The sequence below is a fragment of the Sturnira hondurensis genome, unplaced genomic scaffold (genome assembly GCF_014824575.4).
Source record: "Sturnira hondurensis isolate 20B ecotype Veracruz unplaced genomic scaffold, ASM1482457v3 Scaffold0016663, whole genome shotgun sequence".
In the NCBI taxonomy this organism is placed as follows: Eukaryota; Metazoa; Chordata; class Mammalia; order Chiroptera; family Phyllostomidae; genus Sturnira; species Sturnira hondurensis.
The window spans coordinates 16,271,500-16,297,528 of record NW_028089294.1 but is presented as its reverse complement, the minus strand read 5'-3'; the positions used below and the strand labels follow the sequence as shown (position 1 = coordinate 16,297,528).

The window sequence follows — 26,029 nt, the reverse complement described above, 5'->3', positions numbered from 1 at the left end:
ATGAATAACCAGGGAAATCTCCATATCTCATAAGGAAAAAAAAACAACCTACATAAAACAAACCCAAGATGACAAAGATGTTGGAATTATGAGACAAAACTTTAAAGCAGCTATTATAACCTTGCTTCAGGAAGTTGGGAAAAGCCTAGCTGTTGTAGTTCAGTGGGTTGCAGCCTCATCTGGTAAAATGAAAGGTTGCAGGTTTGATTCCAATCAGGGTACATGCCTAGGTTGAGGCCTCAGTCCCCAGTCAGGACATGTACAAAGGACAAACTATCAATGTTTCTCTCCCTCTCAATATCATTAAGCATGCCCTTGGGTGAAGATTTTTAAAAATGTTGGGAAAAATATTCTTGGAAAATAATAGGTAAGCATTTTTCCAGCAGAGAAGATCACATATATTATATGCATGTGTGAAGCATGATAAATTTTTTTCATTACTTTGCAAGATAAAATTTTAAGACTAAAAAAATACAAGAACCTAAATAAAGCCCAGAATTCCTTGGAGGGACACAATTTCAGAATGGAATACCAGAAGAATCACTGAATTTAAAGATATACGAACAGAAATTATCCAATCCAATGAACAGAGGAAACTTAACCAAAAAAATTAAAATTAACAGAGAACTACAAAGTAAACAATCAGAAAACTGACATCTTGACAGTTTCCTACTTTCTGGTGACCTCAGGTGGTTCCTTAGCTGGTAAATGCCATTCTCCTTGTGTCTTCATGCGTCTTCCCTTTTTACCTTGTCTTTGTGACCAAATTTCCCCTTTTAATAAAGACTCAATCATGTTAGATTAGGGTTTGCCGTAATGACCCCATCTTAACTTGATCATCTGCAAAGACTCTACTTTCAAAAATAAGATCACATTCCCCCACAGGTACTGGGGATTTGGACTGCAACCTTTTTTCTTTTTTTTGGAGGCATGGGGGACACACATAATTTAAAAAGAAAAAAATTAAAAGAACAGAGGTAATGGGATAATAATGAAAGATCTAACATTCATGACATCAGAGTCCCAAAAGGAGAAGAGACAGAATGGAGCACAGAAAACATTTGTGAAGAAACAGCAGAAAACTTCCCAAATTCAGTAGATTAAATTTTTAAATTTTAAAAAATTAAAATTTTGCCCTGGCTGGTGTAGCTCAGTGGATTGAAGGCGGACCTGCGAACCACACGATCGTGGTTCGATTCCCAGTCAGGGCACATGCCTGGGGTGCAGGCCAGTTCCCAGCAGGGGACTCACGAGAGGCAACCATACACTGATATTTCTCGCCTTCTCTCCTTCCCTTCCTTCTAAAGATAAATAAATAAAATCTTAAAAAATATATATATATATATAAAAATTAAATTTTTTAATCTTAAAATTCCAGTTAACACTTAAAATTTCAGGAAGATTGATGAATCTCAACATGAGTTCAAAGAAACCCATACCCAGATATATCACTAAAAACTAAAAACAAAACAAAAAAAATCTTGAAAGCAGACAAGGAAAAAACAACATTCCATTTTGGAGAACAACAATTTAAGTGGCTTTGGATTTCTAGTCAGAAATCATGGAATGCAGAAGCAGTGGAAGATCATGCTAAAGAGCTGAAAGAAAAGGCCCTGGCTGGTGTGGCTCAGTGGATTGAGCACAGGCCTGCGAACCACACGACTACGGTTCGATTTTCAGTCAGGGCACATGCCTGGGTTGCAGGCCAGTTCCCAGCGGGGGACTCAAGGGAGGCAACCATACATTGATATTTCTCTCCTTCCCTTCCTCTCTAAAGATAAATAAATAAAATCTTTTTTTAAAAAAAGCTGAAAGAAAAGGACCCAGAAAGAAACCAAAATTCCTATCTAGCAAAAATATCCTTCAAAAATGAAGCAGAGCCCAGTGCAGCTCAGTAGGCTGGGCGTCCTCCCATCGACCAAAAGGTCACCAGTTTGACTCCGGTCAGGGAACATACCTGGGTTTCTGCCCAGGTCCCCAGTGCCAGGCATGCAGGCAGCAACTGATCGAGAGGTTTCTCTCCCTCATTCTTTCTCCTTTCCCCTTTCTCTAAAATAAATAAAAGCTTTCAAAAATTTTTGTATGCCTTTAGCGAGGACTTAACTGACTTTCTACTCTTTAATGAAATAAAATAGAAAAAACTTAGTGAAAACTACTTAAGGGATGTCTATTTCCCTTTAAAAAATGTTTACTGCCATCCTTTACATACTAGACATTTCAAATTGATTTTAATTTATAAAATTATTTATAATAAATTTTCTCAATATTTAGAACTAGAAGCCTGGCTGACATGGCTCAGTGGATTGGGCACTGGCCTGTGAACCGAAAGGTCACTGGTTTGATTCCCAGTGGACTACACCTGGGTTGTAGGCCAGGTCCCCAGGTGGGGGTGTGTGAGAAGCAACTGATCAATCTTTCACACACTGATGTTCCTCTCCCTCTCTTTCTCCCTCCCTTCCCCTCTCTCGAAAAATAAACAAAAATCTTTAATAAAAAGTAAGTGTCGCTTCTCTCCTTTTAATAGCTTAATGTTTTTCAATCTTTCCCATTTAGACTCTTAATTTGCTAATTTTTAAAAAGAAATGTACAGACATAATGAGAAAAATACAAACTAGTGAAACCCAAGAGGGAAAAATGGAGAAAAACACAAAATGGCTGCATATATTTCTTAGCAAAAATACGGTATTCTATTACAGTACTATTATAATATTACTATTGTATTTTAATAATATTGCATATTTTTTACCACAGGTTTCATGTAAGTGGGAATACTAGTTTTATAAAAACATTTAGCTTAATTTAGCCACAGGAGGGCAGTGTTTATCAAACAAAGTATCACTGCATTGGAACTGTTTATGGAACTACATAATTCAATTTTTAGAAACTATGACAATCTGAATAATTGCTCAGAAAAATTAAAATCAACACTAGCCAAAATTAAAGCATAATAAATTATTTTCAAAAGCATGCCTAATATATCTCTACTTACAGAATCTCACATCTAGCTAGTAAAAAGGATATAAAAATTGTACTTTGAGTAAAGAATAATCTAGATAGCCTCTAAGATTTGAGCTTGACTCTAGCCTCAACGACACCAGTATTTCAATTACTGCTGCACTTATGAGTTCCTTCCAGATATGCACATATATAGAAAGCTTGCATTTTGTGTAACCTAGATAATTTTATTTTACATTTAAAATGTACAAAAAAACATGGAAATCTTTATAGATTTACTTCAGTGTTATATGGCTTATTTACTGTCCAAAAGCTTTAATTAGGTTAACCAATGTCATAGTAGTGAATGAGTTTATCCAGGAAATATGCAGAATGAGAAGTGATGACAGCCTATGCTATAAAACCAATACACCAATGTTTAAGAGTAAGAGAAGAAGAACTAGCAAATAAACTAAGGAGTAGCTAGAGAAACTGGAAAAAAATCAGAAGAACCTGTGCTTCAGAAAAGTCAAGAAGGATGAAGCAGTCAACAATGTCAAAAATGTCCTATAAGTTGAAATAATTTCAAAATCCACTGCATTTAACTATGGGCTCTTTAATTAGCGTTACAAATTCCATTTAATCAGAAGGGAAGAAATCAAACTCGAGAGGGTTTACCACTGAATGGGAGGTCCAGAGGTGGCAACAGGGAGTTAACATGACTCCTAGAACAGTGAAGGAAATACATCAAGGAAATTTTGTTTGTCAAACAGATTTGAACAAGTTTCACTGGACAAGGATAAAAGGAGACAGAAGTAACCCTAACAACAGATTCAGATACATATGAGGGACAAATCCCTCATTAACCAACTTGTGCGAATTTGACACCCAGAAACAAAACTAATTCAGAGGATGCAGTATCCCTCACCTACCAAATCCACTATACAAACATTCAGTGTGAGTTTAGGAGCTGAACAGGTAACAGCAAGGAATACATGGAATTTAGGCAGAAGAAATAACTAATAGAGCCAAATATCTGAAAAGGAAAAGAGGGAAAAAAGACCTTACCTTGCTGCTTAGCAGTATCTCTTGATCACTACCTGTCCTGAGATGCACTTCTCTGTTCAGCTCCTATGACACCAGACTCTCCTGGCTTCCCTTCTACCCCTCCAACAGCAACTTTTCTTTCTCCACAGTTTTAACACTGATCTTCCTCAGGATTCTCTTGTCTCAATTTCTACTCTCCTTGGGCAATTCATCCTCCCATGGTTTCAAAAATAATTCCGCTCCTACAGTAGCACTCTATACACCCCCAGTAGTCCTTATCACACTGTATTTATTATAATTCCATTTTAAATCATCTGTCCTGCCCACTGGTACATAAGCTCCAGGAGAGCTGTAAGCATCTGTCTGATTCACTAGATACCCCTAGTGCCAACCTATGGCAGGCCTAAAATGTGTGAGGCGTGACTGATGGAATTAGGAACATGAGCTTTAGACAATAGAAAAAAATGCCTTTTTTTGTTTCTTTGGTTTTTTTTAAAGATTTTATTTATTTATCTTTAGAGGGATAGATAAGGAGAGAGAGAGAGAAATATCAATGTATGGTTGCCTTTCTTGGGTCCCCTGCTGGGAACTGGCCTGCACCCCAGGCATGTGCCCTGACTGGGAATCGAACCATGATGTCTGGTTCGCAGACCCGCACTCAATCCACTGAGCTACACCAGCCAGGGCGGGTTTTGTGTGTTTTTTTTAACAAAAAAGATGAATGGTGAGTACAATTGCAAATAGGTTTGTATATTTAGGGGCAGAAGCTTGAATTTTAAAATTCAAATATATACTGAAAGACAGCTACAGAAAACCAGAGAAGATTACACAGGGTGACTTCATAAGCCCACGAGTTATTTCACCTCAATTCTGAATAGCTCTATCGAGTCATTCTGATATAGTTCAGTCCTAGCTTAGATTTTTACCTGATTATTCAACAAGTCTGAATACTATATGCACTCCTAGTTCAAGCAACAACAAAAAAGTTCTCAAAATCTAATTTTCCTGGCCCTGGCTGCTTAGCTCAGTTAATTAGAGCATTGTCCTGATTGTGAGTTTGATCCTCATTAAGGGCACATACAAGGATCAACCAATGAATACATAAGTAAGTAAAACAACAAATTGATATTTTCCTCTCTCTCTTCCTTCTATCTCTCTAAAATCAGTAGATTAAAAAAAATTTTAAATAACCTCATTTCTCCCTGGCTGGTGTAGCTCAGTGGATTTAGTGAGGGCCTGTAAACCAGAGGATCGAGGTTTGATTCCCAGACAGGGCACATGTCTGGGTTGCAGGCCAGTTCCCAGCAGGGGACCCACAAGAGGCAACCATACATTGATATTTCTCTCCCTCTCTCCTTCCCTTCCCCTCTAAAGACAGATAAAATCTTTGGGGAAAAAAAAGAAAATGTCCTTTAAAAAAAGATAACCTAATTTTCCCCAAATTCTTAAGACTTAATAATAACATTTAATGTTAATCTAGCATTTAAGTGCCAGATATAGTTCCAGTGCTTTACATGTATCAGCTCATTTCGTCTCTACAATAAACTATAAAGTAGGTACAATCATGGCATTTTTTTCAGATGTGAAAACAAGTCCCTTGACCACAGTCACATCACCTAATACGTGATGGAGAACAAGATTCTTTGCTCCTATACCTCAGGCTACACACAGTCTCTTTTCCATCAGGTACACATTCATACTGCTCCTAAAATTAATTCTTACTTTCATAGACATTTACTAAGAAGTACTTAGGAGTCAAAAACTGGGGATACAAAAAGTGAGTAAGAAACAAGCCCTACAGTTCACAACTTGGGTAGAAAGAAGGTGGGAGAAGGAAGAGACAACATGTATAATTTGAGAGGAAATACTAAAAAATAAAACCGCAGAAACAAATGGTAAAGAACCTTTAATTCTACCTTCAATAGTTATGCAATATTTCAAACACAGAGTAAACTACAAAGCAATAAAGCATTTTTTGGCCCATCTATTGGGTTGGCAAAAAAATCCATTAGGTTTTTTCCATTCGATGGCTCTACTGGCGCTTAGTTGCCTTTAACTTCATTTGAAACAATTTTGTCAGACTGTATTGTGACAGTTGTCATTATCAGCATGCATTTAAAATAAAATCAGCCCTGGCTAGTACAGCTCAGTGGATTGAGCGTGGGCCTGTGAACCAAAAGGCTGCTGGTTTGATTCCCAGTCTAGGGCACATGCCTGGGTTGCAGGCCAGGTCCTCAATAAGGGGGCATGTGAGAGGCAACCATACCTTGATGTTTCTCTCCCTCTTTCTCTCTCCCTTCCCCTCTGTAAAATTAAATAAATAAAATCTTTAAAAAATAATAAATAAAATCAAAATTTGTGAACTTTTGTACAGCCATTTTAATATTGAAGATGGAAGAAAATACACAAAATTTTCAGTATATATTATGCTTTATTATCTCAAAAAAGGTAAAAACAACTGAAATGCAAAAAATGATTTGTACAGTGTATGGAGAAGGTGCTATGAATGATCAAACGTGCCAAAAGTGGTTTGTGGACTTCCAGTTAAGATGAGGGCATAGGTAAAAAGGGCTCACCTCCTCACACAACCACATCAAAATTACAACTAAAATATAGAACCTTCACTCAGAACCATCAGAAATCAAGTTGAATGGAAGTCTGACAACTACGGAATTAAAGAAATAACACCCATCCAGATTGGTAGAAGGGGCAGAGCCCAGAACTGGTTGGTCCCACATCTGTGTGTGGTGGATAAAAATTCAGGGGGTATATCTCAGGAGCAAGGAGTCCCAGCCCCATACCAGGGCCCCCAGCCCAGGGTTCCAGGGCCAGGAAGCTCAGTCCCCATAACTTCTGGCTGCAAAAACCAGTGGGGATTGAGTGGGTGAAAGAACTTCTGGAGTCCCAGGCAGTTCCTCTTAACCCACACACACACACCTACTCAGACTCACTCCCTCTGAGCTCCAGCACCAGGGTATGAATGGCGGTATGAATGGCACACAGGGAGAAAGTGAAGCATCTGGCATGAAGGCAAGAGCTAAGGGAAAAGTTTTCACCCAGGTGGAAAGACAGGCAAAGGCTGAGACTCCAACCTGGCTAATATTGTTTGCCCCACCCTGCAGATCCTCTAAGACTGTCCCATCTAACTCACAAGCACACCCAAACTGTTAGCTGTAACTTTTCCATATGGAAAAGTTTTGGCTCATGCTTCACAACTCCCTAAATTCTAGGAAACAAGCAACTGGCTACCTCAGTGAGTCCTCAGCCCCCCTACCTCTCTTACCAAGTGGCCCCAGGCCAGCACAAGCAGTAGTCAGCCTAGATTCACAGTTTAGCTTTCCTTAGGAATCTCCAAGCACAGCACAAGTATGAGCCATCTCAGATTGCTTTATAGCTCAAGCGGGGTGGCCCTGGGCAGAAGAAAGGAGGGGGCTGATCTTGGTCTGCACCATCTGGGAAATCCCAGAGCCTGTACACCCAATGGACAGCTACAGACCACATCAGAGCACCACCACCCTGCCCTGCACAGATGATCCTCCGCAAAAGGTGGAAGGTGGTGGTCAGAGCCAGTCCTTGCAGCAGCAGAATGTCTTAGGTAAATTCTTCCCATTGATCTACAAAACAAGAAAAGGGCTCAACTACAGGAAGAGGGTGCCAGGGCCAGTTAAAAAAAATTTGTTTCCAATAGTGGTTTAAGTTCAATAAACAAAATAAAATAGGGTGATATGGTTTATAGCGAATGCAAACAGATAATTCTGAGTAGTCGAGCCGTAATGACTACCCAACATTTAAGCTGAGAACTATGTGACAAACTGCCAGGCATGGTAACAAGAGTGGACTTAATATGGAATGCTGGCTGTGTAAGAATAAACTGTAACGGTCTCAGTATCCTGCAACACACTCACACTGCTGCCAACACCCTACCTTTGCTCATACCACTCTCTGTATCTAACATACCTTCCCCACTCCATTCTATACCTGAAAGTCCATCTGTCACCTAAAAACAACAACAACAACAAAAATTTCAAAAGTAGGAATATTCAATTCCTTCAAGGGTTCAGTAAGAAAGACATACACACACTACAACTGGGAAAGTAAACTGATAAACCTTTCTAAAAAGCAATTTGGTAACATGTAACTTTAAGGGTCTTCCAAAGACTGACATCCTCTTACCCGACAACTTTTCCTCCAACAATCTATAAAAGCAAAGTAACAGAAATATATACAAGATCTAGGCATAAAGGTATTCACTGCAGTATTATTTGTAACAGCTATAAAAATAAACAATAAAAAATCCCAATATTAAGATAATAAATCTGAGCACAGGCCTGCGAACCAGAGGATTGCGGTTTGATTCCCAGTCAGGGCACATGCCTGGGTTGCAGGTCGGTTCCCTGCAGGCCAACTCCCAGCAGGGGATGCATGAAAGGCAACCATACATTGATGTTTCTCTTCCTCTCTCCTTCCCCTCTAAAGATAAGTAAATAAATAAAATCTTTAAAAAAATAAAAAAATAAAATAAAATAAGATAATAAATCAATTTACCCTCCCAAAGAGATCATTTAGATCAAGAGCAAAGCAGAAACCATAGGCCTCTTTATCTTTATGGCCCTCCAATCAGACAATACATGAAACACAGAAAGAACCCAATAAATTATTTCTAAATTGAAAACGGTGATACATTATGTTGTCATTAAAGATATCTTTAGCCCTGGCTGGTGTAGCTCAGTGGATTGAGCACAGGCCTGCGAACCAGAGGATTGTGGTTCGATTCCCAGTCAGGGCACATGCCTGGGTTGCAGGCAGGTTCCCTGCAGGCCAACTCCCAGCAGGGGACACACAAAAGGCAACCATACATTGATGTTTCTCTCCCTCTCCCCTTCCCCTCTAAAGGTAAATAAATAAGTTTAAAAAAAAACTAGATTAAATTTTAAAAAAAGATACCTTTAAGCAGAGTTTTAAAAGATATCTTTTAAGCAGGAAATGCTTATGATATACAAAAATCACATACAAAATTGAATACACAATAAGATTTCAATTAATAACCAGAGAGAGCCTTTTGTAGTTCATAACTGTGATGACTGCACGTTCACACTCTTGTGTTCAGATATGCCTCCCTCAAATCTCATAATACACGGGGCACATTACACATCTGAGATGAGTGAGAGTGAGAGACAACAACCAATCGAACAACTAATTGACCGAACAACCAATCGACCCTGGCTCTGTAGGTCAGTTAGAGAGCCATCCCAATATGCCAAAGTTGTGAGTTCAATCCCTGGTCAGGGCACATACAAGAATCAACAGATGAATGCATAAGTAAGTGGAAGAAGGAACGGGAAAAGGGAGAAAGGGTAGGCCAGATAGAAGAATTAGAAATAAATGCCACCCTGGCTGGTTTAGTTCAGTGGATTGAGCGTGGGCCTGCGAACCACACGAATGAGGTTCGGTTCCCAGTCAGGGCACATGCCTGGGTTGTGGGCCAGTTCCCGCCAGGGGACTCATGAGAGGCAACCATACATTGATATTTCTCTCCTTCCCTTCCCCTCTAAAGATAAATAAATAAAATCCTTAAAAAAAATAAATGCCAAAATGTTGATGATATTATATCAGATTAGAGCTATTAAAATATAAGCTACGCCCACAGGACACAGAACTACCTTCAGGATTCCATGAACCCCCTTGGAATTACTTATTGTTTTTATCTTTTCCTGGAAAAAGATCCACAGCTTTCATCAATTTCCAAAAGAGAACTCTGACTCCAAATAAGAATACTCCCTTATCTGGCAAAATCATGATAATTTTTTCCTGGTCTTTACACTTTTGTTTTTAAACTTTCCACAATGCACATTAGCCAGATAATCAAGGAAAGGGAAAAGGGGCAATTAGGTAAAAGTGTCCACAGTTCACAAAAATAAACAATTAATCCCTAACAAAGAAAAGCCCAAAGCATACAGTTTTCATTTGTTTTATTTTTTAAAAAAGATTTTTATTCATTTTTCTTTAGAGGGGAAGGGAAGGAGAGAAGGAGAGAAATATCAATGCATGGTTGCCTCTCATGCGTCCCTGCTGGGAACTGGCCCGCAACCCAGGCATGTGCCCCAACTGGGAATCGAACCACGATACTCTGGTTCACAGGCCTGCGCTCAATCCACTGAGCTACACCAGCCAGGGCCAGTTTTCATTTGTTTTAAATAACACTTCTAGCCCTGGCTGGTGTGGCTCAGTGGACTGAGCACCAGCCTGTGAACCAAAAGGTTGCTATTTGCTAGTTCAATTCCCAACCAGGGCACATGCCTAGGTTGTGGACCAGGTCCCCAGTACGGGATGTGCAAGACGCAACCACATACTGATGTTTCTCTCCTTTTTCTTCCTGCCTTCCCCTCTCTTTATAAATAAATAAATAAATCATTTTATAAACAAACAAAGCTTCTAATTTGCCCAATTCTGGTCCATACTGGAGGATCAATATTTTATACTGGGTCCAGCCAACAAAGGAGAAGCAATGGGTATAGGAACCCTATTCTGGTAATGCCACTCTACAAATACAATTTATTACTATCACAAAAGAATTTCGATGTCTAAGCTAAAAATGTGGGTTCCAAGTTCTAGGGTTGTTTGGCCATTCTGGATTTTAAAATTTCCAATAAAAGAAGTGAGTTAAACCATATGCTAAAATAAAAGAGCTGGTATAGCCATCATAGATCTTAATTAAAGTTATGGTGTACCTCTCAGCCCAACCTTCCCTCTACTACAATTCTCATTCATGATTATAAAAGAGAATAAGAGCATATGAATAATAAAATCAGTAAGGTCGATTTCAAAGATAAATCACACTTTAAATTGTTCAAAACATTTTACATGTTTTTTCCACTAATGGAATGGGTGGAAAACCTCAATAAGTACAAAAAACATATAAAGGGTTCAAATTTATGTTCTGATCATAATGCAATAAAAGCACATAGTATAAAAAAATAAGTCTTAAAATTGTTTTTAATCCCCACACCCAAAAATTCTTGGATCAAGAAGGAAATTATAGTATCTACCAACAACTGAAGCAAATGAAAGGTATAATTATAGAAAAAAATTTTATTAGATGTTTCTTTTCTCTTAAACTACTTGATCGTTTTATATATATAATGATTAACAAATATCTGAGCATCTTCTACCATTCCAAAACAAGTATTCTAAAACATCTAAATTTATACTCTACTGTGCTCAATATAAATTCAGATTCAATTCTACTGTCTCTCAAAAATGATTCTCATATATGCCTTTGGTAATGTACCTATCCTCAGTTCAAATGCCCTTCCCCCCCAAGACTTATATATCAATACTTGACCTTTTTTATGGGTGCAGACCCCCCCAAAGAATATGATGACAGCATGAAGATTCTTCTCAGAAAAACATCTGTAATTTTTATGATTAGTTTCTGTGGTCCACAGTCCGTATGAACCCTAAGGTAGATTTGTGTTTTTAGCAACTTACCACCAACATTCTTCTGGTTTAAAGATCTTTTGGAGATCTAATCCCTCCTCCATATTCAATTTATATAGTGGGAACCAACACCAGCAACAGAGCATGAAACCTATTAGCACTATTTTTTAAAATTTTTTAAATTTTTAAAGATTTTATTTATTTATCTTTAGAGGGGAAGGGAAGGAGAGAAGGAGAGAAATATCAATGACAGTTGCTTCTTGTGAATCCCCTGCCGGGAACTGGCCTGCAACCCAGGCATGTGCCCTGACTGGGAATCGAATCGCGATCATGTGGTTCCCAGGCCCGCGCTCAATCCACTGAGCCACACCAGCCGGGGCCCATTAGCACTTTTTAACCTCTTGGCCACAATAATTGGTTTAGAAGTTGACAGAACACTCAAATTAAGGCTAAAGGGAAAAAAATAACAAGTAAAAGACATTTTTTGTCCCAGCAACTAATGGACTTGACTTTGAATGATGAAAGACTAAAGCTAACAGCTTTCTAACACCCCAAAGACAAATACAAAGAAACAAAATCCAACCATATCTGAAGCTCTTCCTCCAAATTTTTCAGTGACAAAACCATAAATTCCCTTTTCTCCCTTCCACCAGTTTAGGATAGGTTTTCTACCACTTTCAAAAAAAGTCTTGCAATAGTTAGAGCCCATTCCTTCCCAGGCTGGTGTGGCTCAATGGATGGAGCACCGGCCTACAAATCAAAGTGTCACCAGTTCAATTCCCAGTCAGGGTACATTCCTGGGTTGCAGGCCAGGTCCCCAGTAGCGGGCACATGAGAGGCAACCACACACCTATGTTTCGCTCCCTCTCTTTCTCCCTCCCTTCCCTTCTCTCTAAAAATAAATAAATAAAATCTTTAAAAAAGTTTTGCAGTTTTCTTATGAAATTAAACATACAGTTACCATTTTACCCTGCAAGCCCACTCCTGCATATTTCCCCTAGAGAAATGAAAAGTTACGTTCAAAGGAAAATCTGCCCACACATGTTTACTGCAGCTCCATTCTTAACTGCCAAAAACACAAACAACCTACATGTTCTTCAACAGTGAACAAACTATTATACGTTGGTACAATGAACTACTTACTACTCAGCAATAGTAAAGAATAAACTATTAATACACAAAACAACATGGATGAATCTCAAAAGCATTGCTGAATTAAAGAAATCAATCTTGGACTTCCAGGCAAGATGGTGGTATATGCAGACATGGGTAGCCTCTTCCCACAACTACATCAAAATTACAACTAAAATATTGAACAGTGCCCTGGCTGGTGTATCTCAGTGGATTGAGTTCGGGCCTGCGAACCAGCCAATCGCAATTCGATTCCCAGTCAGGGCACATGCCTGGGTTGCAGGCCAGTTCCCGGCAGGGGACGCACGAGAGGCAACCATACATCGGTATTTCTCTCCCTCTCTTCTTCCCTTCCCCTCTAAAGATAAATAAATAAAATCTTAAAAAATATATAGAATAGCCATCACTCAGAAACAACAGAAATCAGGTTGAGTGGAAGTCTGACAACTATGGAATTAAACCACACCCATCAAGACTCGTAGGAGGGACGCAGACACAGATTGGGCTGGTCCCTTACCCACATGTGGTCAATAAAAATTCACAGTTCAAATTCCTGAGATATCAGGAGCAAGGAGTCCCAGGCCCAAACCAGGCCCCCCGGCGCCGAGTTCCAGTGCCAGGAAGATAAGTCCCCACAACTTCCGGCTGCCAAAAGCAGCAGGGACTGAGTCAGTGGAGGAAAATGCTGGAGCACAAAGGAAGTTCCTCTTAAAGAACCCACACATGGATTCACCTACTCAGACTCACTCCCTCTGAGCTCTAGCACCAGGGCAGCAGCTTGAAAGGCACCAGTGGCATAAAGGGAGGAACTAAAATGTCTGGCCCAAGGCCAGCAGAGGCTAATGTCCCTTTTCTAAGCACTCACCAACACAGCCTCAACACAGCCGGCAAGCTGGTGCCGTATCTGACACTCCATCAACCCAGCTAACACTGTTGGGCCAGCCTTACAGATCCCCAGAGACTCTGCCCCACCCAACTTATGGGCCGGCTCAAGTGGCTTTTCCATATGAATGGCTAGTCTTGGCTCATACTTCACAACTTCCTAAATTGTATCAAACAAGCAACAGCTGGACTCTGTGAGCCCCAGGCATAGTACACATTCACAGCTGGGCTTCACATGGGAATACCCAAGACCAGCAGAAGTAGCAGCCATCTCAGATTGCATTATAGCTCAGGAAGGGCCACCTCCCCAACACAACTGGAAAAACACGGATGGGGGCTGACCCTTGACCTGCATCACCCTGGAAATCCCCAGGGCCAGTGCACCCAATGGACAGCTACAGAACATATCAGAGCACCATCACCCTGCCCCTGAAAGGCTAATCCTCCATAGAGGGTGGAGGCTGGTGGTCAGTGGTCACAGCCACTCCTTGAAGCTGACTGGCCTGGGTAAATACCTCCCACTGATCTGCCAATAGCAACTAAGGCTCAACTACAAGAAGAGCGTGTACTCAGCCCACAGAGCGGGTGGACCTCAAATACACAGCCTGAGTGACCGGAGAGACTTGCCCTCCCCTGGACCCTACAAGGACACCTAGTACATTAAGATACACAATCAAGACTCGGAGTCAAAGCAGCTCTATCTAATAAATAGAAACAAACACAGGGAGGCCAGCAAACTAAGGACACAAAGAAACAGCCCAAATGAAAGAACAAATCAAAACTTGAGAAAAAGAGCTAAACAAAATGGAGACAAGCAATCTATCAGATGCAGAGTTCAAAACACAGATTACAAGGAAGCTCAAGGAATTTAGTGAGGACCTCAACAGCATAAAAAAGATCTAGTCAGAAATGAAGGATACACTAACTGAAATAAAAAACAATTTAGAGGAGTACAGTGGATGAAGCCCAGATTCAAATTAGTGATATGGAACAAAAGGAAGCAAAAAACAACCAAGAGTGGGGAATAAAATCCTCCCCCAAATGAAGATAGTATGAGCAGCCTCTGGGACAATTTCAAGAGGCCCAACATTCTCATCATACAGGTGGGTGCCAGAAGGAAAAGAGCAAGAAATTGGAAGTCTATTTGAAAAAATAATGAAAGAAAACTTCTCTAATTTGGTGAAGGAAATAGGCATGAAGGCCAGGAAGCACAGAGTCCTAAATAAGATGGATATAAAGAGGTCCATTCCAAGATACATCATAACTACAATGCCAAAGATTAAAGATAAAGAGAGAATCTTAAAAGCAGCAAGAAAAAAAGCACTTAGTTACCTATGGGAAGAACCCGTAAGACTGTCAGCTGAGTTCTCAAAAGAAAGTCTGCAGGCTAGAAAGGATTGACAAGAAGTACACAAAGTCATGAAAAGCAGGGACCTGCAACCAAGATTGCTCTACCCAGCAAAGCTATCATTTAGAATCAAAGGACAGATAAAGATATTCCCAGACAAAAAGAAACTAAAGGAGTTCATCATCACCAAACCATTACTGTAAGTTAAAGGTACTTATTAAGAAAAAGTAAGTAAGTACAAATCAACATTTGAATCTAAAAAGCAAATTAAGCAAAACAAGGAGAGACAGGATTATGGAAAGGAAGAGCATTTTGTCGGTTGCCAGATTTGGGGTGGTGGAGGGGGAGAGAAATGGGTTGGGGGTGAGGGGATTAAGAAGTACAAATAGGTAGTTACAGAATAGCCATGGGGATGTAAAGTGCAGTATAGGAAATGGAGCAGCCAAAGAATTTACATGCATGACCCATGGACATGAACTATGGTGGTGAGGTTGCCTGAGGGAGTTTGGGATGCTGTGTGAAGGGGGAGCAAAGGGAAAAAAAATCAGGATAATTTTAATGGCATAATCAGTAAAATGTAATTTTAAAAAGAAACAAACAAACCATGCCCTGCCTGATGTGGCTCAGTGGATTGAGTGCCAGCCTGCAAACCAAAGGGTTGCCAGCTTGAGTGCCAGTTAGGGCACACACCTGGGTTGCAAGCCAGGTCCCCAGTGGGGGGCATGCAAGAGACAACCACACACTGTTTCTCTCCTCCTCCTCTCTCCCTTCCCCTCTCTAAAAATAAATAAGTGAATAAAATCTTTTTTAAAAAGTCTCAAAAAGTTATACATTATATGATTCCATTTATATGACTTTCTCAGAAAGGCAAAATATAGTGATGAAGAACTTATCAGTGGTCAACAAGGGTTGGGGGAAGTGGAGGGTGACATAGCAGGCTGGCATTAGAGCTTTTTGGCTGTATCTGACTGTCATGGTGGTGGTTACATGTGTTAAATTCACACAACTGTTTAACAAAAAGGTCACATTTTATTTACGTTAATCTTTAAACTAAAAAAAATGTATATCCAAAATACTGAGATGAGATACTAAGTGTTTATGTAAGTAGGAAAAGACAAGATGGTCACTACAGCATTAAAATGTTCATTTTTAATTACCTAGCTTTTTAATACTGTTGGACATTTATTACACAACTGCATAATGGAATACTGTTCAGTCATTCTAAATGGGCTATTAGCAACCCTTCCCAGGTAGCTCAGTAAGTTAAAGCTTCGTCCCAATACACCAACGTTGTGGGTTCAATCCCCAGTTATGGCACAAAAAAGAATCAACCAATGAATGAATAAATGGAACAACAAACTGTTTCTGTTTCTCTCCCTCTCTCTCTAAAAATCAATAAATTTTTTTTGAATTTTTAAGAAGTGTTATTAGCAAAACCAGTACATGACATAAAATACATTTTTAAACTTTATTAATTTGAGAGAGAGACAGGGAGTGTGAAGGGTGGGGGGTTGAGAGAGAGAATCATCAATTTGTTGTCCCACTGACTGATACACTCATTGGTTGATTCTTACATGTGTCCTGACCAGGGATTGAACCCACAACCTTGACTATCTGGAGGACATGCTGAGCTACCACGGGCCAGGATGAGTAAAATCCTCTTTAATACATAAAAAAGCAGCCCTGTCCAGTGTGGCTCAGTTGATAGGTACATCATCCTGTATCTGAAGGGTTGCGGATTCAATTCCTGGTCAAGGCACATACCTAGGTTGTGGTCCAATCCCTGGTCCGGGTACATACATTGCTATTAAGAAATAAGTCACACCATTAAGCTCTTTACTTGAAACTGAATATGGCTAAGCCAACTACTGAATAATTCAGATATCAGCAGGTTAAAGATTCAGGATAATTTAGGCCATCCCAAGCTGTGAATTCCAATGAAAGTCCATTCTAAATGTAGTATCAACTGCTAAGAGTCAGTAAACAAAAAACTTTCAAATGAAAAGTCTTTCACAATACAATTTTTACCAACAGATGGATCAAATTACCTAGAAGACACTACAATTAAGGTTTACAATGTCCCCTAATGTCCAGGACCAAGTACACATGTATTGTCCCTTAACCAATTTCAGTTTGATCAGCAAGATCAGAAGTTAAGAATTATCCCCAAAATTTCCCAATGCCCAAACTCTAAGGGATTTTTGGAGGCAAATACCCAGGTGTGTCTTGAAATAATTTTCTTCCACAAACAAGAGGGAGATACTCAACTTGTTTTCCTGGCAAACCACACTTAAAATAGTTAACTTTATTCAAATGTGCTCTCTTGAAAGTGAGAACAATGTCTCCTTTTACCTCCAATTAAAAGACTAGCCCTGGCTAGTGTAGCTCAGTCGACTGAGCACGAGCCTGAGAACCAAAAGATCACAGTTCAATTCCCAGTCAGGGCACATGCCTGGGTTTGCAGGCCAGTTCCCAGCAGGGGCCAATTCCCAGCAGGGGATGCATGAGAAGCAACCATATATTGATATTTCTCTCCCTCTCTCCATCCCTTCCCTTCTAAAGATAAATAAATAACAATTTTTTTTTAAAAAGACTAAAAAAAAATTTTTGCGCTCATATGCAAGAAAATGAATTAGGCTCTACAGGTAGAAACTTAAAAAGAAAACTCCGCCTTCAAGGAGCATAATTTTACTGATACATAACTTTTTTCTCTTCTCCACAATAAATATGTATTTTATTTAGGGAAGATGTAGATATACACCTTCAGGGCAAAACATTTTTTAAAAGCACTCAATTTACAATCTTTAATTGGGAAAAACTTTTTCTTTCTTTTTTTTTTTAAAGATTTTATCTATTTATTTTTTAGAGAGAGGGGGAGGGAGGGAGAAAGAGAGGGAGAAAAACATTGGCCTGCAACCCAGGTATGTGCTCTGACCAGGAATCAAACCTGCAACCTTCGGGTTTGCAAACCAGCACTCAATCCACTGAGCCACACTAGCCAGGGCTGGAAAAACTTTTCTTAATAGGACTCAAAACCTAGAAAAGCACAAAAGGTAAAGACTGATAAATTTGTTTACATTAACATTAAGAATGTATAAATTAAGTCAAAGACAAAAATGGGTACAGATACGCAACACACATAACAAAGGGCTAGTTTCCTTAATCTATAAAGCACTCTTAGATATTAGTATGAAAAAGACCAAGAAGCAAAAATAAATAAATAAAATAATACAAATGGACAAGTGAAAAATATACAAATAGTAAGCATAAGAAGTTACTTCATACCTGCACTATCCAATAAGGGCAGCCACAAGACAAATGTGGTATTTAAACTTTCAATAAAATTAAAAACTCAGTTCCTCAATCACATGAGCCACACTTCAAGTGCTCAATGTTTACATGTGACGAGTAGTTACTGTGTTGAACAGAACAGACATAGAACATTCCCATCAAGTTCTACTGAACAAAAGAAATGCTTTGTTAACATCAAAATGGCTAAGTGTAAAGACTAGTATATTCCTTCGGTTACAGACAAAAGTGGGAAGAAACAAGAACTCCCAAATTTTGGGAGGGGAAATAGAAATTGGCACAAATTCAAGTTTACAAACTCATGATCTTAACTAGTCCATCCACACAGATACACATATACACACAATATATATGCACGCATGTATGCCCCAATGTATACAGTTAAGTATTTGTTATGGAGGGAACAGACTATAAATGACCTGTGATGTCAAATAATCAAGAATTGATTTTTTATATGATAATACATCCAAAAACAATGGAATGTTAAGAAACCATTTGAAAAAATGAGGCAGATATATGTAAGTAATGGCATTAAAAAGACATTCATGAGCCCTGGCTGGTGCAGCTCAGTGGATTGAGCACAGGCTGCAAACCAAAGGGTCGCCAGTTCCATTCCCAGTCAGGGCACATGCCTAGGTTGTGGGCTGGGTCCCCAGTACTGGGCACATGAGAGACAACCACATTGATATTTCTCTCCCTCCCTTTTCTCTTCCATTCTCTCTAAAAATGAATGAAGTATTTTTTTAAAAAGACATCCATGATGTTCATGAAGTAAGCAAGTCGCAGCCCTAGCTGGGTGGCTCAGCTGATTGTAGCATCATCCCACACACCAAAAGGATCAGGTTTGATTCCCAGTCAGGGCCACATACCTAGGTTGCAGGTTCAATCTCTGGTTGGGGTACACACAGGAGGCAAGTGATGTTTGTTTCTCTCTTCCTCCCTCCCTCTCCCTGTAAAACTGATAAACATATCCTTGGGTGAGGATTGAGAGAGAAGAAAGGAGAAGCAAGGGAGGGAAGGAGAGATGGAGAGGAAGGAAGGAAAGCAGGCAGGCAGGCCTTGAGAGAGGGAAAGGGGGAGATGGGAGGGAGAAAGAAAGGAAGGGAGGGAGGGAGGAAAATATACAGGTATACCATACATGTTAATGCATATTTCCATATACAGAGTTAAAAGTCCAGAAAGCTATATTCAAATTATCAAGTAGTTAATTTCACTATATTTCTAAATATTTTCAATTATTTCATGTAGACTTTCACTCAATCCATTTTTCAGTATAGTGATTCATCCAAGATTAACTATTTACATACTTCTGTTCTGTTTTAAAAAAATGAGCCTATACAACATTAATAGGAACTCAAAATTTAAAGCAATTAATTGCTTTTAAAGTCATTTTAAAGAGTTCCAAAACTGCACCTATGTTCGTCTTTGTATTTCTAAAAAATGCTTTTTCCTCTAAAAAAAGTTCAAAAACTTAGTACATTAAATTACCTTTTAAAACACTAAAAACATGATAAATCCCACTGTACCAAAAAATACTAAATTGCACAAAACTACAAACTAGGAGGCTAGCCTCTGTGAGATATGGAAAGAAAAAATATAGAACTAGAGGAGCATTCAGAGGTCTTTTGTAAAAAGGACAAAAACAGCAAGTTTCAGCAAACCCTACTGGTCAGTTCACTGCAATTTTATCTTCCACATATCGGCCTCCTTCCAGACAGTTTTTGTAGTGAAAACACAATGCCCTTTCACGGACAGCAATACTGCACAGCGTTTTAAGGGTGGATAGACTATGTGGATGATGAAACAGCAAGGACTTCTGCTAATCTGATCTTATTTTCTCAGCTCCTGTCAGAAGTCTAGGAGATGCAGCAGCAGCAGCATTTCTCACAGAAAAGTTAAACTTTTGTTCCAAAAAAATTTTCTTTTTTATTTTTCTTCTTCTTCAAGGAGTTAGGAGGTTTGTGGAACATAAAAGCAGGACAGAAGATGAACTGAAAATAATAATACAAAATTTAAAAAGCAAAATCTATAAAAACTTTACTTCATTATTACAATAAGATCACTCAAGAAAAGTGTTACATCAAATCACCTAGCACAAATGTGTGAAATCTCACAATTTTAAGTAAACTGCACCTTAATAAAGCTGAAATAAAACATGCAGCTATTGTTTTTGATATTATAGATCAGAGCAGTTCCTCAATTTCTAACTCCTGCCCCTTATAAAGTTTTTCATACTATTTTTTATGAAACTCCACAAACCAAGATTTTGTCCAGTTTTACTTTCTATAGTTTATTATTACAAAAAAAATAGGTTTGCTTAATATGTTTTTCCAAGACACACACTCTGTCCTGGACAGTCTAATATAACTACAAGTATGATACAAACAAATACAGATTAAAAGGGCCCTGGCCTTGTCAATATATGTCCAAGTGGCCATAACCAACCCTGGCCTTTTTAAGAAAAAAACTTTTTTTTAAACTCATGGTAAAGATGAAGAGAACTGAACATTTCTAAGTTAATACATTTACTTTTTTAATGTGTATTTGTTAAGATGTTTTCCTAAACACCTTTATAATCATTATGTACTTTTATCATTATACTTTTAATTATTTTCAATTTCCCATACTTCATACATAAAGCAATCAGCCTATGGGTCTCACTCCTTCAACGGAAATTTTCTACGTTCCAATCTATTTTCCGAAGTTAAGTAACTTTAGGTAAATGATAAACATAAAAATCTATGTATATTCAAAATATCAGCATGTAAGTGAAGTCTATATAATTATCATCCAGAAATCAAACCACTTTTTCTTCAATCTACAAACCATATGCTAAAGATCTCTACAGCCCTGGCCAGGTGGCTTAGTTGGTTTGAGCTCTGTCCCACGCACCAGAAGGTTGCAGGTTCAATTCCAGATCAGGGCAGGTAACTAAGGTTGCAAGTTCAATTTGAGTCGGGGCATGTATAGGCGGCAATGGATTGACGTTTCTCTCTCACACTGATGTTTCTCTCTCACCCTTTTTCTCTCTAAAGTCAATAAACATATCCTCAGGTGAAGATTTTTTTAAAAGGTCTACCTACAGATGCTGTGCTCAACTCTAACAGCCAAGCTTCACTTCTCACACTTTGACCACTTTACTCCCAAGACACCCAAGGGTACCTCTAGTGTACAATCTCTAAGGTCTGTGTCTCTGCCCCTTCTACCTATGATCACAACAAACCTGTCCTCTTAGGTTATTTTTCTCTTTTAATTCTTCCCTAGTTGTGGTAGGTGACAAGAGAAAAGTCAAAAAGGAAACAGGATCGACAAGATTATACTATTTCAAAAGCTCTGCTTTGCAAAACAGCTAAATTCCTCAGGGATATCATCAAATATTTAGATGATAAATGTCTTTTTTTTTAATGAGCATAACTTTGAACATTAGAAGTCAACAGAATACTACTTGGCTATAAAAAAGTAAAAAAAGAAAAAAAGTTCACCCTTTGCGACGGCATGGATGGACCTAGAGAACATTATGCTAAGTGAAAGAAGCCAGTCAGAGAAAAGACAAACACCATGATTTCACTCGTATATGGAATCTAGTGAACAAAGTGAACTAACAAGCGAAATATAGACAGACTCACAGATGGAAAGCAGGATGACAGCCAAGGTGGGGAGGGGACAGAGGTGGAGGAATTGAGCAAAAAGGAAAAGGGACTCATGGGCCTGGACAACAGTGTGGTGACTGCAAAGAAGAGTGAGGTAGAAGAGGGTTAAGTGGTAACGAAAAAAATACAGTAACAAAAGAAAATTTTAAGGAAAAGTGAGAAAAACAATTTTAAAAAAAGAATGAGAATAACTTTAAACATTACAGTTAAGTGTAATGGTTCTCGGTATCTCTGGCTTACTAAACATTTTTCTATTTAAATTGCACCAAACACCAAACTACTACAGATATCTCATCCAAATCATTTTATCAGAACCATCACTGCCACCCTTAAAACTTTAAATGGGAGACTGTCAACTAAATACCTGAATAATGCATTTTATAACTAGTGTATTTGTATAATGCATATATAAATAAGATCAGCAGAGAGACTCCATTATCCCTCTGTCTGGTGTACTCAGTTTGGAACCAGCCTATACATTTAATCAGCATTTTGGCATAAGGGCATAATTTTACATTACTATATAAGTTATGAAACTTACTATTTTGCTTTTTCAGATTGTTCATAGCAACCATACATCAACCATGTAGCTCTCTCACATATCCACACACACACCCATTATCATATATGTATATATACATATATAATTGATTAATTTTATTTATCTGTTGCTCCATTATTGGTCAGGAATACACTCCATTTTAATAGTGCTCAATAAAACAGGACAAAACTCTACAATGCAGGTACCAAGAACACACTAAAACAAGAAACAGAGATTGCCTGTATCTATAAACGATTTTATTATTTCCTTACTGAAACTCTGTTCCTAGAACATTTGACCTTAATGCTACCAAATAAGTTTCAAACTTATCTGTCCTAAGTCTTCTTGATCTTATAAATATACCATATGCGCTATTTCTTAATTTAGGTCAAAGTTACTTCCCTTTGTCAAATCACCAATTTTCTGATATCATTTAGTCTGAAATATTAAAGATTTACTTTTGTTTATTCCTCCTACATTTACTTCTAATCCTCTTACAAACAGAAACTTCCTGAACACTGAAGTTTAATTTAATTCCTCACTTTATATGTGATAAACAAAAAAAGAGTATGGTATTTTCTAGATTTTGGCTACTGGAAAAAAGAAAAAAATTTTTAGTGTCACCATTCTCTTTCTAAAATTCATCTTTATTTAGACTGAGGCCTTGTGCATTTGCCAGAATCACATAAAAACACCAGGCCACTAATATACTGCTCCCTTCAGGAACTCACTCAGAACTCTACTAATTAAACTCATCTTTACACCCTTAGAATACCATTTTTCATATAACTAGCTAGGGTATAAAATGTTTATTATAAATTATCAAATATACTAATTCATAAGAAAATATAAACAGATGCAGACAAATTTTTCTATTTCTCATAATTGCCCAATGATTAGAAACATACTAAGATTCTAGAGACTTAAAATTAATTAACATAATTAGGTTTGAGGTCTGCTTACCAATAATTAAAATTTACCATCCTTCTTTTAATAAAAGAAAGAAGTCTTGAGGTATTCATCATGTAAAAGGGAAAACAATCTTCTGTGAAGGGGCAATTTCCAAACCATAAAATTATTTTTATAGTTTTTTATCTTTTAAAGGGAAACTACCAGTAGTCACAATTATGAAGATATACTGTAAGTGAAAACACTAAATAAAATGTACTTTCATTTATTTTTCACATTTCCAACTAAAATAGAAATACAACTTTAAGACTCATCAACTCCCTAACACAAACCAAGACGTTAAGAGACATAGATGAGGAGGAAAAAATACGAGATTTCTTATTCTCTTCTTTTTACGTATCTATAATCTTCCTAATTTTCCCACAGTGAACAATTATTTTTATATTTAAAAAGTCTCATTTAATGCCCTGGCTGGTGTAGCTCAGTGGATTGAGCACTGGCCTGTGAACCAGACAATCCGATCGCCCATCGATTCCCAGTCAGGGCACATGCCTGGGTTGCAGGCCAGTTCCCAGCGGGGGATGCACGAGAAGCAACCATACATTGATGTTTCTCTTCCTCTCTCCTTCCCTTCCCCTCTAAAGATAAATAAACAAAATATTTTTTTTAAAGTCTCATTTAAGAATAAACCAAGCAATATAATAAACGTTCATTTAGAAGGGCTCTCCACGCTGTGCAAGGATTACTGATATGATTCACCATTAAAGATAATACCTCCACACTGTCTCCTTCCCCAGCACTAACATGCTGTTTTAGGTCCTATATTACTCTTCTGCCGCACCCTCATTTCTACGTACATAAAGGCTTTTAATTTTTTCATAAAACAAAATTCTCACTCATCTTAAATATTCCTACATTTAAAACCTACTTTTAAACTTTGTTATAGCAAAATGGGGGCGGGGGGGAGAATGATGGCTTTACCCACGAAGTACAACTTCGTGAGGACACCATCACTTTAGCTATGGAAAACTTAAGGCCGGGTAAACTACACGTCCCGCCATGCATTGCTGCCTTGTTCGGAGTAGGTCTCTACGGAAACAGAAAAAAAAATTCTACAAGTCCCACCTGTTACTTGGTTTCTAAACACCTCCTGCACTTTCGGCTCCAACAGCAAACAAAAACAAGAGCCCCGTGACCTCACGCCGGCCCCAGGAGCCCAGACGAGCAGGGGCCGGAGGCCAGGCGGCCGGGCTGCTCTAGCCGGTCAGCTCTGCCCGGCTCCTGCGCTCCCCTCTCCTTTCCGGGGCTGGTTGCACGCACGAGCCTGCTCCCGTGTGCATCCAATGGGGGCTCTTCAGCCGCACAAGGGAAAAGAACCGGTTACTGGGCAAGCACCACACACTTCCCCAAGCCCGGGCGGGGGCTACCACGGAGTGGGGTGAGAGCGACGTGACCCCGAAACGTAGCACCAGAACACCTAGAGGAGTCGTCGCAATCGCAAGGAGAAGCCACAGCCCCGCGGGGACCCTCTTCCGCTGGGCGCCTCCAGTCCCACCAAGATCACAACCCGACACTAACCGCCGCCTCTCGGCGCGATTTTGTGCCCCCTCAGCCGGGTCGCTGCGCCAATGACCTCCCTTCCCCTGCGCCCGGAGGTCGGCGAGGGAACAAAATCCTCCCAGCCTTCCCCTTCGCTCCCTCTCCCTTACCGTCTTGGCGGCCTCCGCCCAGGTCCTGCCCTTCTTCCTACGGCCCTTTTCCCTCATGTCGGGTCTTGAACTGACTGGGAGGCTCCCGTGTCCGGGCTCCGGCCGCCCTCCCTCCCTACTCTGCCCTGCGCTGTTTTTCCCGCGGTGCCGGGAAAGGTGGGAGAAAGGGGAAGTCAGGCCGGAGGAGCACCCAAACAGAGGAAGCGGCGAGGGTGGTGCGCGGGGGGGCGGTTGGGAGGGCGTCTATGAGGCGGCCGGTCCTCCTACTGCCGTTGCCACTGCTACCGCCGCTGCCATATTGGGTCCTTACTGTACAGGCAGCAGCTACGGTCATGTGACGGCTCCCGCGCGGCCGTCACTACTGTACGCAGTCGGCAGCGCGAACGAGCGCGCGCGCGCCCCCGCCCCCCCGCGCGCGGCTGAAGCGAAAGCGAAGAGGCGGTCCGCAGCAACTCGCCACGCCCATGCACTTCCGTTCTCCGCCTCTCCTTCGGAGCATGCGTGGGAGGATGGTCGGACTCTAGTCGCCTTCCACCCCGAAAATCTGCCTGCGGAAGCGGAACCTGATCCGTCCCGGAAGGCTTATTGAAGGAATTGCGAGCGCGTGCGAGGCGCCGCCTTGGCTGTAGCAACTTGGGAGAGGCAGCCTGTTCCCTCAAGGAGCGATCCTTCCAACTAGCACCTTAAGTAAACCTCGTATTTGCGTTTTCCCATTTGCCTTTTTATCTTTACAAAGGTTATCTTTATGAAGATTTGTAACAGTTTTCTTCTACTTAATGGATGAAGCAATTTAGGATTGAGTACCGTAATTCACTAAACTCACAAGTCTAGGATGTAGAGAAACCGGAAATCAGAGTGCCACACAGAGTCCTTTCCATCACCCCAGAATGCTTCTCTAATAGGCGACATTTTGTTAAGGCCACCAATAACTACGTTCACGTCTTTACCTGTGAATCGTCTCATCAGGGACGCAAATGGTGTCTTTTTTATCTTGGTGAGCTCAATTCTGGCACAGTCCCTGTATGTATCAGCCTCTCAAGTAAATATTTGCTGAATGATTCAGCTATGTCTGTGGCCAGAAACCATTCATTATTTGTAGCGTTTATTCATAGCAGCCTACTTAACGATCATC

The 26,029-nt window shown here is 39.7% G+C and overlaps 1 protein-coding gene and 1 non-coding gene across 5 annotated transcripts in view; one reads left to right on the top strand and one right to left on the bottom strand.

The window, feature by feature from the left end:
• The window catches only part of ASXL2 (ASXL transcriptional regulator 2), a 106,425-nt gene extending 81,170 nt beyond the window's left edge, over window positions 1–25,255 (bottom strand). For all 4 annotated transcript variants that reach the window (XM_037066774.1, XM_037066776.1, XM_037066775.1 and 1 more), the window contains exon 1: window positions 24,898–25,255. In XM_037066774.1, the coding sequence (XP_036922669.1) occupies window positions 24,898–24,954 (57 nt within the window). In that variant the 5' untranslated portion in view covers window positions 24,955–25,255. The remainder of the gene's footprint in view (window positions 1–24,897) is intronic.
• On the top strand, window positions 9,035–9,139 carry LOC119001511 (small nucleolar RNA U13). Its single transcript, XR_005069597.1, has one exon. It is a non-coding gene; the product is annotated as a small nucleolar RNA U13 (small nucleolar RNA).
• Window positions 25,256–26,029: the final 774 nt, after the last annotated feature.